At 43.9% G+C, this 16,806-nt stretch overlaps 2 protein-coding genes across 13 annotated transcripts in view; one reads left to right on the plus strand and one right to left on the minus strand.

Moving 5' to 3' along the window:
* LOC118392478 (pre-mRNA 3'-end-processing factor FIP1-like) overlaps positions 1–11,578 on the plus strand; it is a 51,066-nt gene extending 39,488 nt beyond the window's left edge. For 6 of the 8 annotated variants that reach the window (XM_052460065.1, XM_052460080.1, XM_052460047.1 and 3 more), the window contains one exon: positions 7,576–11,578. In XM_052460065.1, coding sequence (XP_052316025.1) covers positions 7,576–7,819 — 244 coding nt within the window. In that variant the 3' untranslated portion in view covers positions 7,820–11,578. The remainder of the gene's footprint in view (positions 1–7,575) is intronic. The other 2 variants (XM_052460068.1, XM_052460075.1) reach the window with 1 other exon arrangement.
* Positions 11,579–13,251: 1,673 nt separating this feature from the next.
* Positions 13,252–16,806, minus strand: part of LOC118379706 (E3 ubiquitin-protein ligase LNX-like) — an 82,733-nt gene continuing 79,178 nt past the window's right edge. For all 5 annotated transcript variants that reach the window (XM_052459983.1, XM_052459990.1, XM_052459982.1 and 2 more), the window contains 2 exons: positions 14,507–14,665; positions 13,252–14,276 (listed from right to left, as the gene is read on the minus strand). In XM_052459983.1, coding sequence (XP_052315943.1) covers positions 14,141–14,276; positions 14,507–14,665 — 295 coding nt within the window. In that variant the 3' untranslated portion in view covers positions 13,252–14,140. The remainder of the gene's footprint in view (positions 14,277–14,506; positions 14,666–16,806) is intronic.

Consider the following 16,806-nt stretch of genomic DNA (forward strand, 5'->3'; position numbering starts at 1 on the left):
TTGGCCATAGTGGAGTTTGGAGTGTGACTGTTTGAGGTTGTGGACAGGTGTCTTTTATACTGATAACAAGTTCAAACAGGTGCCATTAATACAGGTAACGAGTGGAGGACAGAGGAGCCTCTTAAAGAAGAAGATACAGGTCTGTGAGAGCCAGAAATCTTGCTTGTTTGTAGGTGACCAAATACTTATTTTCCACCATAATTTGCAAATTAATTAATTAAAAATCCTACAATGTGATTCTCTGGAGAATTTTTTTTCTCATTTTGTCTGTCATAGTTGAAGTGTACCTATGATGAAAATGACAGGCCTCTCTCATCTTTTTAAGTGGGAGAACTTGCACAATTGGTGGCTGACTAAATAATTTTTTTGCCCCACTGTATATATACAGTATACTCACTCCTGACTTTAATATTGTGTGGAATATTACGAACAGCAGGTAGTTCTGGCATGGTCCTGAGCTTTGCTCCTTCAGCCAGTGACTTTGAGGCCCAGGGAGAGGATCAGACCACACTTCACTCCTCTCAGAGGATGGGATTCCCTCAAAACTCCTCAGCATTCTTCAGTACTTCCACACCAACATGCGAGGCACCATCCAGTTTGACGGGCCCACTTCAGACCCCTTCAAATGTTTGGCGGAGTTAAGCATGGATGTGTGCTGGCACCCACCTTGTTTCAGGATATTCTTTTCCCTCATCCTCTGGCACGCCTTTGGAACATGTACTGAGGGAGTTTACCTACATACAAGAATAGACAGGAAACTATTCCATCTTGCTCGCTTAAAAGCTAAAACAACAAACAAAGCTAAAACAAAAAGGACATTATTTTTGCAGATGACGATCGGATGGACATCGGACATCGGAAGGAGACCAACAGGCTGCTCACAGCTGCGCTATATAGATGTCTGCAAGCAAGACCTCAAGTCCTTTTTCATCAACATTGATATCTGGGAAGATGCCCCCCAGGACCGTCTCCACTGGCAGCAGGCACTTCGCAACGGGCTGCTGACAAGCAAAACAACCCTGGCTCAACACAGAGAAGCAAAGACAAAAGAACATCAGGTCACCACCACAACATCTACAACATCTGGGCCGGTCTACAAATGTGGCAACTGTGGCCGAGTCTGCCTCGCAAAGAATGGACTTCACAGCCACAGCAGATGCTGCGCTAAGACCTAACCCCTCAAGGCACAATAAATCTATGGTCTCCCGAGACTGTAATGTTGACGATGTTGATCCCACATACTGAGCCCTACTTCTCTCTCTTCTCTAATGGCCATGGAACCCCAATTGGTCCTCTCTGTTCCATTCCTCCTCCTTCGGACTCATCAGCCACAGAGGAATGTGCCTCCTCACTCCGTGTTTCTGTACTGCACTCTGTTTTGTACTCCTCTATGACAGTCCGCCTCTAAAGCCACTACAGTTCCTGCATACTGTAGATTGAGTTTGAATTAATTAATGTTTTATGGTGATTATATGCTGGGGCTAAAGGCAGAGTGGTGTGTGGCAGTCCTAAGCACTGATTAACCATTAAAAACTGTCCACAGTAATGATCCCCAGCTTTAAGGGCCACAGCCAACTCATCCTGCATATATCCATTCACAAATAGACCCATCCATCAGCCTTCTACCACTGGTCCTCATTTACAAGTCGTTCCACAGAGAGAAGCTGGCCAGGCCTGAAAGAGGGAACAGGCGGGAGGTTGGGCACCATCTCTGCCAGAGTATTTATAGATCTGTGTGTTTGAACACACACCTGGTGGGAAGCAGTCCTCTTGGACAGGCCTCGAACACCCACTTCACCTTCAGCCTGTACTGAAGTTTTTAGTTGGAACTAAGCGGGCATGGCGCTAGGCCGTGGCGGTGTGGATGGGCAGAGAACCCTGCCAAAATCAGTAATACACTCCCGCCTCCATATCCCTGGTTGGCAGGCATGTGCTGCGCCTTGACAACGAGCCAGTCACATCAAACAGGAGGGAAATGGAACTCCTTGAGTTTATTCTCCTTTCTTGTATCGCACATTAAAATGAATGACTTCCTGCGTTGTGTGTTCTGACTGCCAAAGGCTGACTGGCTACTCTCAGTCCAATTGTTAGACTCTATTTGTTCTAAATTTATCTATGAAGTGAATGTTTGCCTCAAGTTTTCCATATGTGTTGTAGAATGTGTGAGTGAGCCACTATTTCGGCCACGTGTGGTGTCAACCAGAGGTTTGAGGGGTGAACTGAACATAAGGTCTACGTGGCCTATTAGACAACAAAATCCTAGACCAACTCCAGCTATCAAGGACCACCACAATCCTGTTTTTAATTTCCCATGGAACGTTCAATTGTATACTGTAGCAGTTATTCTGCTGTTATGTCCATCCAGGTTTAAAATAGATACAGTACTGAATTATCAAAAGATGAAGATGAAAAGTCTAATCAGAGGCACATGAATATAAATGTGTTCCTCCTAGAGTGGACTGGGTGTTGCGTGCTCTGGTTTGTGTGGTTGTTTGTGTGTAGATGTGTGTGTGTAATTATGATATGTGACCTTCTCCCTACCAGTGGATGCTCTGGAGGCTATGTTGGTCGCTTAGCTCCACCGTACCCCACCTTCCCTTCAGGTAGCCTCTCCTAGAGTACAGAGAGTGGAAATTATAGAGGATTTCACATTCACATCTAGCAGTGTGAATCCTGGCCACCAAAAATTCAGAGATTTCCATACCCAACTACAACATTTTCCATCAAGATAGAACTGCCAAAGGAGGAGGAGTTTCAATCTACTGCAGAGATAGCCTGCAAAGTTCTGTCATACTTTCCAGGTCTATGCCCAAACAGTTTGAGCTTCTAATTTTTAAAATGAATCTCTCCAGAAATAAGTCTCTCACTGTTGCCGCCTGTTATAGAACCCCCTCAGCTGCCAGCTGTGCCCTGGACACCATATGTGAATTGATTGCCCCCCATCTATCTTCAGAGTTCGTTCTGTTAGGTGACCTAACTGGGATATGCTTAACACCCCAGCAGTCCTACAATCTAAACTAGACGCCCTCAATCTCACACAAATTATCAAGGAAACCACCAGGTATAACCCTAAATCCGTAAACATGGGCACCCTCATAGATATTTTCCTGACCAACTTGCCCTCCAAATACAGCTCTGCTGTTTTCAATCAGGATCTCAGCGATCACTGCCTCATTGCCTGCATCCGCTATGGATCCGCGGTCAAACGGCCACCCCTCATTACTGTCAAACGCTCCATAAAACACTTCTGCGAGCAGGCCTTTCTAATCGACCTGGCCCGGGTATCCTGGAAGGATATTGACCTCATGCCTGGTTGTTCTTTAAAAGTAATTTCCTCACCATCTTAAATAAGCATGCCCCTTTCTAAAAAATGTAGAACTAAGAACAGATATAGCCCTTGGTTCCCTCCAGACCTGACTGCCCTCAACCAGCATAAAACCATCCTGTGGCGGACTGCACTAGCATCGAATAGTGCCTGCGATATGCAACTTTTCAGAGAAGTCAGGAACCAATACACGCAGTCAGTCAATAAAGCAAAGGCTAGCTTTTTCAAACAGAAATTTGCATCCTGTAGCTGATACAAGAATTATGTTCTCGATGTTCATAAACCATTTCAATTAAACTACTCAGTCTGCTAATCAGGATTTGTAAGATACTGATTGAAATGAAACAGATGGAGGCCCAGCTAAAATAGTCAATAAGGTTTATTCACGAGAGAGCAGGTCTGTTGTGCAAAACCATTTATTTTATACTGGCTTCTTACGCACATACTTTCACACACAAACATAGGTATCCTACGCACACACTGTTCCCACACACACTGTACAGCTACCCCGCTGACAAAGAATAGGGAGGAGCCCGTGAGAAGCACTCCCCGTCCTCCCTCAAGATAGGGAGACCCTGGGAAGTACTCTCAGTGGCCCCCAGCCAAGGTCGGCACCGAATCTTGCCCAGACAAGTCTGTTTTTAAGATACTATAATAGACATATCGTTACAGATATTGTCACACCCTGACCGTAGAGAGTCTTTTAATGTCTATATTTGGTTTGGTCAGGGTGTGATTTGGGGTGGGCATTCTATGTTTAGTTTTCTATGATTTGGTGTTTCTATGTTTTGGCCGGGTATGGTTCTCAATCAGGGACAGCTGTCTATCGTTGTCTCTGATTGGGAACCATACTTAGGTAGCCCTTTTTCCCTACTCTCTTTGTGGGAAGTTGACTTTGTATAGGGCACAAAGCCTTTGAGCTTCACGGTTGGTTTTTGTAGTGTTTAATGTTTTGTTCGGCGTCATTTTGATTAATAAAAGAAAATGTACGCTCACAACGCTGCACCTTGGTCCTCTCCTTTCAACAGCCGTGACAGATATATTGTTATACTCTAATTCTGACTAAATACTACACTCACAGATATACAGTGGGGCAAAAAAGTATTTAGTCAGCCACCAATTGTGCAAGTTCTCCAACTTAAAAAGATGAGAGGCCTGTAATTTACATCATAGGTACACTTCAACTATGACAGACAAAATGAGGGGAAAGAATCCAGAAAATCACATTGTAGGATTTTTTATGAATTTATTTGCAAATTATGGTGGAAAATAAGTATTTGTTATATACCCTTTGCTGGCAATGACAGAGGTCAAACATTTTCTGTAAGTCTTCACAAGGTTTTGACACACTGTTGCTGGTATTTTGGCCCATTCCTCTATGCAGATCTTCTCTAGAGCAGTGATGTTTTGGGGCTGTTGCTGGGCAACACAGACTTTCAACTCCCTCCAAAGATTTTCTATGGGGTTGAGATCTGGAGACTGGCTAGGCCACTCCAGGACCTTGAAATGCTTCTTACGAAGCCACTCCTTTGTTGCCCGGGCGGTGTGTTTGGGATCATTGTCATGCTGAAAGACCCAACCACGTTTCATTTTCAATGCCCTTGCTGATGGAAGGAGGTTTTCATTCAAAATCTCACGATACATGGCCCCATTCATTCTTTCCTTTTGACGGATAAGTCGTCCTGGTCCCTTTGCAGAAAAACAGCCCCAAAGCATGATGTTTCCACCCCCATGCTTCACAGTAGGTATGGTGTTCTTTGGATGCAACTCAGCATTCTTTGTCCTCCAAACACGACGAGTTGAGTTTTTACCAAAAAGTTATATTCTGACCATATCTGACCATATGACATTCTCCCCATCTTCATCTGGATCATCCAAATGCTCTCTAGCAAACTTCAGACGGGCCTGGACATGTACTGGCTTAAGCAGGGGACATTTGCTAAATTTGAATTACTTCACTACTATGGTCTATTTATTGCCTTACTTCCTCACGCCATTTGCACACACTGTATATTGACTTTATTTTTTTTCTGTTGTGTTATTGACTGTACGCTTGTTTATTCCATGTGTAACTCTGTGTTGTTGTTTGTGTCGCACTGCTTTGCTTTATCTTGGCCAGGTCGCAGTTGTAAATGAGAACTTGTTCTCAACTGGCTTACCTGGTTAAATAAAGGTGAAATATATATACAGTATATTTTATAAATAAAATAGAGTTGGGAAAGAGAAGGAACTATTACAAATTATATTTCATCAAATGATATTGACCTTTAACTCAACAGTTCTGTGTAATACAGATATTTTCACAACCTCAACAACACTAATGGCAATGATGTAAAGGTCAATGTGTTGCCAGTGATGCCTCTGGCGCTATGTGTTATAATGAGACATTAGGAGGTTACTTCAGTGGAATAACCCACACTCAGTCATTCACACTATTTCCTGCTTTCTCTGACATTTTTCCCATCGTTCATGAGACTTGGAAAATGAGGATATTTCTTTCATAAGAAAATTGGCCAAAACATCTTGAGCTGTGTTTTAGGTGTAAGGAAAGGGTCTGAGATGTTTTACCATTTTGAAAAAATACTCAGAAGTCTGCTAAATAATTTGAACACAACTTTGATTTGTTCCCTTTCCCTCCTACAGTGGGCTCAGCTACCTGTTCTAAATATGCTGTTTGAGTTAGATTGGGGTGTTTGTGCCTCTGCTGTGTGTCCTAAATATGCTGTTTGAAAGATGTTGATGAAAATTTGTTTTGATGAAGCACTACCCTCTGAAGTTACATTGTTAATTTATTGAGCTTTCATTGTTAAGTTAAAGTTAAAATGGCTCATAAAGCTGTCCTCACTGCATAATGACTTCAAGATAAGTTGAAGTCATTTTTTTCACATTTTTATTGGAAGCTGAACACTCATGTGTAGGTGAATAATAGAATCAGCTGACTGGCTCGCCCTTTTTCCCCTCCTCAGGTGTGTATCCTCCTCCTCTCTCTACACTTTACTCTTTTTCCCCTCTCTGTCTCATGTTTTCTCCTTAGTAAACACTTAATTCTTCACTCTCTCTCTGTCCTCCCTATGGGCCCTTCTCTCTCATCCTCTCACCACACACTCCATTGACTCCACTGTGGGGCAGTGCAGAGTGCAGACAGGTCTGAGCTGATCCAGTCCTGCCAGCTGTAATATTGTAGGCTGCTGGGTGCTGAAGTACTGTATGTGCTGGTCCATTTTACCAGTCTGGCCTGGCATTCCCTCACACATGTACAGCAGGCAGAGCGAAAGCGACAGCAGAGGAGGGAGCGACAGAAGGTAAATCAGAGAGGAGAAGGAAAGAGGACAGAATAGACATGGGGAGGAACACTGTCTGCAGTCCTCCAGACTAGAGGGTTGTCAGGTGCTAGTGTTGGGGAAGTGGAGGGGAGATGCAGGGGTGTTGTACTGGCTCTGACACTGCGGTAGGAGTTGGGTAGTGGGTGAAATCCCTGGTTGTCTGCTCTAGAGCTGCTGCCGCCACTGGGGGCAGAATAGAGCTGGGAAAGAGAAGGAACTATAACAAACACAGGCTGTCTGGTGTTGAGGGGCCAGCAAGAGGAATGGGTAGAGATGGAGCTGCAGAGAGCAATATAGAGAAAGTTATATTCTTTCATCCAAATGTCCCAGTGTTTTCCAGTCCAGTAGATCTGTGCAGGGTCTCTGCTGCTCTCTTATAGATGAGCCCCATCTGTCTTCTCTGTACTGGAGCTCTTTGCTGATGACCAGCTGGTGACAAGCACCCATGTGATACAAGCACATGTACCATGCACAAACACACACCGTTCAGTACACACACAGTAGGGCTCACACACACCGTACACACTTGAGTGGGTTGAGTCACTGACGTGATCTTCCTGTCTGGGTTGGCGCCCCCCCTTGGGTTGTGCCGTGGCGGAGATCTTTGTGGGTTATACTCAGCCTTGTCTCAGGATGGTAAGTTGGTGGTTGAAGCTATCCCTCTAGTGGTGTGGGGGCTGTGCTTAGGCAAAGTGGGTGGGGTTATATCCTTCCTGTTTGGCCATATCCGGGGGTATCATCGGATGGGGCCACAGTGTCTCCTGACCCCTCCTGTCTCAGCCTCCAGTATGTATGCTGCAGTAGTTTATGTGTCGGGGGGCTAGGGTCAGTTTGTTATATCTGGAGTACTTCTCATGTTTTATCCGGTGTCCTGTGTGAATTTAAGTATGCTCTCTCTAATTCTCTCTTTCTTTCTCTCTCTTGGAGGACCTCAGCCCTAGGACCATGCCTCAGGACTACCTGGCATGACGACTCCTTGCTGTCCCCAGTCCTCCTGGCTGTGCTGCTGCTCCAGTTTCAACTGTTCTGCCTGCGTCTATGGAACCCTGACCTGTTCACCGGACGTGCTACCTGTCCCAGACCTGCTGTTTTCAACTCTCTAGAGACAGCAGGAGCAGTAGAGATACTCCTAATGATCAGCTATGAAAAGCCAACTGACATTTACTCCTGAGGTGCTGACTTGCTGCACCCTCGACAACTACTGTGATTATTATTATTTGACCATGCTGGTCATTTATGAACATTTGAACATTTTGGCCATGTTCTGTTATAATCTCCAACCGGCACAGCCCGAAGAGGACTGGCCACCCCTCATAGCCTGGTTCCTTTCTAGGTTTCTTCCTAGGTTTTTGCCTTTCTAGGGAGTTTTTCCTAGCCCCCATGCTTCTACACCTGCATTGCTTGCTGTTTGGAGTTTTGGGCTGAGTTTCTGTACAGCACTTTGAGATATCAGCTGATGTAAGAAGGGCTATAGAAATACATTGGATTTGATTAGGGCTCACACACACCGTACAGTACACACACAGTAGGGCTCACACACACCGTACACACACAGTAGGGCTGGGATGATACCAGTATCGCATTAGTTCTTCCATGGCAAAAATGAAAACACAAAGCAGATATCATGGCACAGATGGAGACACAGGAGGCAGATGGTTGGAGTATTACAATGTTTATTAATCCAATGGAGTAGGCAAGAGAATGGTCGTGGACAGGCAAATACCAATGGGTACCGAAGGGCAGGCAGAATCAAGGTCAGGGCAGGCAGGATGATCAGGCAGGCACAAAAGCAGTCCAGAGCCAGGCAGGGGTCAGAACCGGAAGGACTATAAAAAGAGAATAGGAAAGGAGTACGGGAAAAACACGCTGGTTGACTTGACTAAACATGCAAGACGAACTGGCACAGAGAGACAGGAAACACAGGGATAAATACACTGGGGAAAATAAGCGACACCTGGAGGGGGTGGAGACAATAACAGGAACAGGTGAAACAGATCAGGGCGTGACAGCAGACTAAACTATTTTTTTCTTTAATGCTGTATGTAAACTATTGTGTGCTATAGCTTTTTAAAAAAATACAACAATTTGACTCTGGAGGACAAAATAATTATGTTTGTTTCCAACATTAGGGCTGTTTTCCTAAAGAAGTTAAATCTGCGTCAAATTTTGTTTCCTTGCCATGATAATAACACGTTTCGCGATACTGGTATCATCCCGGCCCTAACGCACACACACACACCCTACATTTCCACAGCACACTCAGGTTGACCAGTAGCTAGATGTGTCATTAATTCATATAAACTCGGACAAATGCCAAGTATGACACACATACGGCCTCTTGCCTCTTACTCACACTCCTCCTCATGCCCACAATATCATGCAGCTTATCAACCTACACATTCACACTCTCCCTCCTACACACGCTATGACTATGTTCTTCTTAATCTAGTGTCTCTCTGTCTCAACTCTTTGCTGCAGTGGGTCGTGCTGAGGATCATATTGGGGACAGCTGTGTTCCAGGTTATATGAGGGAAGTGGGACATATGGGCAGCTGGGAAGCTGTGATGTAACCACAGGAGGAGAGGAGGAAGTCAGGGAGGGAGGGACAGCCATGTGTGTGACAGGCCCACTGGGACAGACAGATCTGGCACTGTGGTTCTGTTCTGGTCCCCATGGAGAACTCTGGTTTACCTGTCTCTCTCCCAGGATGTTAAGACCTCCAGGGTGTTGGGGTGTGTGCGCACTAGGGTTGAATATTTTCCAAGTATTTTACAAATGTTCCAGCCTGAGATCCAATTTGTAAGTCGCTCTGGATAAGAGCGTCTGCTAAATGACTTAAATGTAAATGTAAATTATATCACTTTTCTCCCAGGTAATTCGGTGTGTCATTTAAAAGCATATACATATGTCTGGATTTGATTAGGGCTTTGATCAGCATGAACATTCAGACCTGATGCTACCTGAGCCTAATGAGCCATATATTAAGTACATTTTAGGAGCCCTACATTAACAACATTTAATGAGCCCAAGCCCCAAATAGCTCAAATGATTGTGTCGTTATCCAATACATATATGATATAGGCTACTGCACATTATGCACATCATAAAAACTTAAAACCCCATAGATGTAGCTAGATATATGATCTCTTGGGTAAATAAATTAAACTAGCTCCAGTAAGCTTTGTTTTTTTATTGTGAACTGTATTAATGTACTGTTGTTTTATATTGACTGAAATAACATCATGATAGAGCAGAAGAGAACATGCGTTTCTAGTGCAGCACATGCACACGATTTTATTTGAATTTTGAAATATAATAGGTCCTATTTGTATAATTAGTAGGCTGATGTATATATATACACCTTTCATAATATTTCCCTTAATGTTATTAGCCTACCTCCTCTTTCTCTCTCTATTGTTGCTTCATTCATTCCTCGCTTTCAACAGTTAAATGAAATACATTTTGTTGTCATTCTGATGACATCCTTGAATAATATTAGACTAAAATTAGATGCAGAAGGCGTTCACTTCTCTTCACAAAGATTGAATGGTTATGGGTCTGAATAAATAACTGCTTTAGCCTACTGCCGTTGTGCGCGTTCACTCTTCTTTCAAACTACCGGTGAGTTCTATTGGCGGCTGTATTTATCATTCAGCAAAAAAAGAGCTTGCGTCCCTCTTCGAATAGTCTATTGGTATAAGAAACACCAATACCAATATTCTAGTCCAGCTTTTCCTGCATGGGACTCCAAGAGCTAAGGAGCACTTTTTAAGGAGAGAGGCCAGCAAAGCACAGGTATGTGTGTATTGCGCAAGAGACAGAAGCTATAAGTTAGACACTTATTTTGCATAACCCATCATTAATTAGGTTAATGCATTGAATGTATTACCTGAAAGAGATAGGACATCTATATATAAGGCTATATATTTCAGTTGATGGAGCGAGAGAAAGACAGAGAGTGTTTGTGCATGCACGATAAAGCAACGATATTCCAGTGATAGGCGGTTTTAAAACTCTGCAGCTGCAATAAAAAAAACAGAATCTTTAAAATAACAAAACAAGGTGACCCCCGAAAGCCAGATGGAGATGGGTGAATTAGATGCGCATTCTGTCTTTATATTAGCAAATGTAGACCTACCTGTCACAAGAGAAAAGTTACCATGATGAGATGATCGTTCTACATGCATTGTGAACTACATACTGAGATGGGCTGTCTGTCCCCACCCTGAGTGTTGATTCATCATGCAGAGGCCCTAGACAAGCCAGCTTTAGCCATTGCACATAATTTAACAGTTCCATTTCATGCCATGCTGTTCATATAAATACTTTATTATAATTGACTGGTTTCTCTCAGTTATTTATCCCAGGAAAAGGGAGTGGTTTTAGGCAGTAAATCTCGGGAAACCTGGTTCCCGCCATTCAACCATAATGTGCCCGCCCTTCATTCTATCTATGTTCAGTATGAACATTTTAGTAGTGAATGACATTTTCTGTGTGTATGTTGCTAGCAGAGTAGAAGCTCATCCATTCTGGTGTATGTAGAGGTGTCAGTGTTCTGGTTACATACTGCTCTTTAAAGGGCTCTGCTTAGTACCACTGATACCCTCTGAGTTCCCTCCTGACTGGAACAGCCCTCTCTGGGCACCAGCCTCTGGTGTTTGGGAGTTAGCATCTAGGCTTACACTCTGGCTAATGCAACACAGAACAGTCCCACTCAACCCTCCCAAAGACACCCTCACACATTCAGACTCACTGACACATCCCTCCTTCAACCTCCCTCTCTGTCTCTTCTGGTCGGGGCAGGCAGCCCGGGCAGCTGGCTGGCCATTTGGTGAACACTTGTCCTCTGAATGTGATCTCATCTCATCCCTGTAGCTCAGTATGGAGGGGCTTGTCATCTCTCCAGCTGGCAGGGCATCACACACACACACACACACACACACACACACACACACACACACACACACACACACACACACACACACACACACACACACACACACACACACACACACACACACACACACACACACACACACACACACACACGGATTGTATTAGTGTTCTGGGTATTATTAACTGTAACCAATATGTAAGTGACACAAACATTCTCTTTCTGTGTTAATAGTGTTAATAGAGACATTCTTGATCCCCAGGCTTAGAGGAACACGTAGCTCATTCTCTCGCCTACACTTACAATGTTTTCCTGTATGAAACCTGCACTAGGAAACAAACACTTCTTCATTCAGTGACAGTGACTCTGTGTGAAGTGGGTATAAGTGTGTTAATGCTAACAACTGTGGAAGACTGCAAACAGGCCCTCAGGTCTGCACTCCCTCTGCTAAGAGAACTCCCAGTGCCCAAATATTTAATGAGTCCTTCAACTCCACTGCTCTCTCTTCTCTTTTCTCTCTCTCTATGCTTTGGCAAGGTTGTTTTGCACGTTCCAATTGGATGAGCTGTCTATGTCAGATGGCTTTTGAGCACCATATGTGTCTATTTGTAAAGTTAATGCACATGTGTATTCTCTCTACTTAGAGAAACTGACACTTTAAGAGACTGGAGGTGCACGTCTGTTTCAGTTTCTGTCACTATGTCCAGCTTAAAATACCCCTCCATTGTGTGTATGCGCATACATGTGTGACAAAGAGAGTGCTGGGGGCGGGGGGGATTAGTGAATGATGGTGTGAAAGAGTGTGGCCCTGTGGGACCAGGAGTCCTCCAGTAAATAATGGAGCGGTTTGTTGAGCCGAGAGGAGGGGGGCCTGCTTTCATCTAAAGGTCACAGGAGGACAGAGGTGGGCTTTGTGTTCACCACAGGATGCTATTAAACTAAAGCCAAACAGAGAGCCTTGTGGGTAAAGGTGCTGCTATCATCTGGTCCCCTGGGCAGAGAATATGGGACAATAGAATGTTACCTGGCTTATCGCGCTGCTTCTGCCACTCTCTTGTTTCCATTGTCCAACTGTTTCAGTGGTGTCCAGTGAGGAAGCAGTGTTTGTGGTTATTGACCAGTGAGTTGTTGTTGCAGTGAGGAGAAGTGGCACCGGTACAGGGACTACGGGGAGATGAGACACTGAGAGAAGAGAGACAGAGACAAAGAGGGGAGACATGCAGTCTCATGCAAGTACAACACACACACTCCTACACACATTGTTGAGGTAGACAGTGTAAGCAACCAGTGATTGTCTGTGTCTGTTAACAGTAGCAGCAGGAGAAGACATGAGAGTAAGGAGGGGGACAGCCAACCTATCTGAGCCCACAGTGACTCTCACCAGCCAATAGGAGGCCCCGGTGTGACCTTCATGCATTCTGTTTAACCTGTCAGAGACTGGACGGCTTCTCTTGATATTAATATGTTTTAGTTTACTTTGAAGGTGAAAAACCAAATAATTGGTTTACGTCGAATACAACCTGTATATTTTGTCTCACCCGAGAGAGGTGTTTGTTTTGTTGCATTTAAGGGATAGGTTTGGATAAAGGAGCTGACTGGACCTCAGCTGAATAGTTAGAATTTCAGTGAGCTGTGCTAAATAATATCTTATCCCAGGTAATTTAACACGAACCCAAACCACAACCCTTGCCAAAGCTCTCAGACAAGTGTCCTTTTCCAATGACTTTATTGATTATTTTACCAAAAGGTACCATCAGATATACTACGCAGGCCGAAGCATGTGATAGAACTGCGTTAAATGGCCCTAGACCAGACACATCCACGGAAACACACAGAAACCAAGTCAGGTTTTTTTTTCTTTTCAAAAGTAGGAAAATCAGTAAGGCCTCCACGATGTCACCTTCATATTACTTTTAACAGATTATGAACACAATTTTACTTTATTTTTTTTACTATACTTTTTCCAGTGTTTTGATAATTTAGCAACAGCTTCTGAAAACATCTCAACACAAACGGCTACTTGGCAATGTGTCTTCAGTCCAACAGATGAAGATGATGACCACTGTTAATACAAACGTAATAAAGCCTATATTGAAAGGCCATCAAACAATCATTGAAAGAAATAGAAACATAGTACAATTGCTTGAATCAGTATTTTTTAAGATAGCCAACATTTACAATAAAGAAATGTGAGTCCAATGAAATGCATACTCTAACATAGAACCAATGGAATTGGCAACTTGTGTCCCCTCCCAACCACCCACCCCCCTCATTGGATGCGTTGTCATCGAACAAGCCTCTGCTCCAATCAGATTGCTCCGAACATCCCAGGGGTAGGGCCACAGATCCAGCTCAGCCCAGCTCAGTGCCTCTGGGGAGTTTGGTCAAATTCCAGTCACATGGATGGTTGGACTCCTCTGAACTCCTGGCAAAGTCTCAGCTGTCCATCAGGAGTCAGGGTTCTTAAGGTCCGCCTTCCATAGCTACATCACTAGTGAAAGCCCATCCCATACGGTAGGGCTCAGTGTTGTAATCCAGTTAAAAGCTCTGCCCACATTCCTGGGTCAGTGTTGGCCCCTCCCTGTGGCTGCAGCGGGGCTACAGCAGGCTTCCAGGCCAGGACACGATGGTCAGGGTGATTCTGCCCCGCAGCTCCTTCAGCAGACGCACCAGGGCTGTGTGGGTCATCCCCCACGTACTCTTGCCATTCACCTCCAGAAGAATGTCCCCACATCTACACACAGAAATGGGGGGGTTAATGCAGGGATTGACAACCATAGAGATGGACTCAGTATAGTGAAGGAATCCCATATAGCAATGCTAGCAGTGTGTGAATACAAGACTACTGTAACGACAAGGTAAATACTGGACATAATTTGTCACAGAAAAATAGAAGATTCAGCAAACGTGCAGTGATATAGGTCCTCTGGCCAGTGTGTGAGATATAGGTTTAGTAGTCTGTACCGTATCCTGCCGTCATTGTAGGCTGGTGTGCCCTCCACGATGGAACGGATGAAGAAGGACTGATTGCAGTTGACCTCCTCCTGCCCCCCCACGATGCTGAAGCCCAGGCTGCCTGAGGTGCTCCGGCGCAGCACAATGTCTTTGCAGCAGTACAGGTGCCTGCAAGGGACAAAAAGGGGGATTAGGGAATCTCTAGACTGCTGCCAGCATTCAAATGTGTGCCCATCCTGTACTGTGTGCACATATGCAGCAGTGAGATTGCATATGTTCAGCAGTGAGATTGCAGAGCCCCGTGGCAGTCTGTCGTAAAAAAAACAACGGCTTGGCCGTTCAATGAGAATGGAGACATGGCTTTCCCTCCCAGGTGAGGCAGAGCTGTGAAAATACAGTGCCCGGGGGTGAGTGAAAAATACATTCAAATCCTGTTGGAACTGTTGCCCATTTGGACTGAATTCCCATGGTGAATCACTAGTTCATTTTTCACTTTTCTAATCAATTTTGCCGGTTGGGGAGAAATTGAGTTTCTATTTTACTCCAGTAGTTAAAAAATAAACTACAGTAAGGGCAGGTTTTTATACCAGCAGTGGCAGATCTGTAGAGAAATGGACATACCCAAACTAAGAATAAAGGTTTGGAGGGGGGGGGGGCCTTTGGATCACTACTGGCTGTAAACGAGTGATGCGCGTTTGTAAGCAAACGAATGATGCATGTTTGGTTGAATGAGTGATGCGCGTTTGGAACAATACTGGCTGTATCCAAGGCTCAGCCAATCGTTCACTTAACAACAGAATGCAACTGAAGAAAGAAGAGACAACCAATTTGCAAGTTACAGAATCTGCATAAGCTCTGGAAAGACAGCAGAGAGTGTAAAGGCAGTTTGCCAGTTTTTTTTATTTTTTATTTTTTTTTACCTTTATTTAACCAAGTCAGTTAAGAACATATTCTTATTTTCAATGACGGCCTGGGAAAAGTGGGTTAACTGCCTGTTCAGGGGCAGAACGACAGCTCGGGGGTTTGAACTCACAACCTTCCGGTTACTAGTCCAACGCTCTAACCACTAGGCTACGCTGCCACCCCAGTTACAGCAGTGCATCCCTGAACCATAACGAAGAGGTAGCGTGAGAAGCCTGACCACGGAGACCAATGAGAAGGTGATGAAGTGTACTTCATGAGCTGTAACCGAAAAACTACTGGCATTTGAAAAGTTTAAGGTGAGGGAGAAAGTGTGGTGGAACAATTATTGTTACAATTGTTAAGTATCTTGCTATAGTAGCTGGATCAAATTCTCTGTTAGCTAGCCAGAGAAATGTTGAGCAACATTAGCCAATTAGTTGATCAAATAATTTAGTTTATTGTTTGAAAATTAGCTGGCTAATAAAGTCAGACAGCTAGCTAGCTAACGTTACAACATCAGATGAGCTAACGTTAGTAACCTAACCAATACGCTATAGTATTAACTGGTATACGACTCCTTGCTGCTCCTAAAGTTAGTTGCTTACTGGACCCTGGCAATCTGTGTGAAATGTTAACTAGTTCATTAGAAAACGAACAAACTACTATCTGTGAACTAATGTTTTCCCTCTACAGTATGTGGTTCATTTTCAGAATGAGAGAATTTGGTGAAAATTAGGTGTTGCTTGTATGTAGTAGAGTAAGTGATCAAGTGTAGCTGGAGCTGGGATGCCAATAGAGGTGAAAGAAACACCACACACTTTCCCTCTTTTAATAGTGGATCAAAAGGGGTATGCCAGGTGTACTCTCTGCCTGAAAGAGATCAATTATGCCAAAAAAAGGTATCATGCTCTGCTGGCACATTGTAGAACAGATGTCCACAGGCAGAACGTGAACAATGTAATAACGTGCAGTGTAGTCCAAAGACATTATTTTGTTGTGTTGAACTTGACAGTAACACATGTGAGTGAGGGAGGATTATTACATGTTTTACTCAGTGAACGTTATCTTTGCACACATGTAGCCTTGTGCACTTGATCAAGGTCTATAGTGGCAACTATAAAAGAGCAAAAATAGAATGCCTGTTTGTTTCATTCTATTTCTACTTTTTTTCCCAAGTGCAATATTTAGATGTGTGTGTGTGTGTGGTCACAAGCATTATATTATAAAGGCTGTCATGGCTGACTGCAATATAAGTGTATTGTTTTTTTTCTCAAGACTTGAGTGTCATTTGCAGTAAAATCTAGGCAACAAATAACATTGGATTGCTTTCTTTACATTTTTTAGCTGTGAGTTAGGTTCACAGTAACCACGTTTTATTTTACACACAGAGACTGATCATGTATATC

Source organism: Oncorhynchus keta, chromosome 1, assembly GCF_023373465.1.
Source record: "Oncorhynchus keta strain PuntledgeMale-10-30-2019 chromosome 1, Oket_V2, whole genome shotgun sequence".
Lineage (NCBI taxonomy): Eukaryota > Metazoa > Chordata > Actinopteri > Salmoniformes > Salmonidae > Oncorhynchus > Oncorhynchus keta.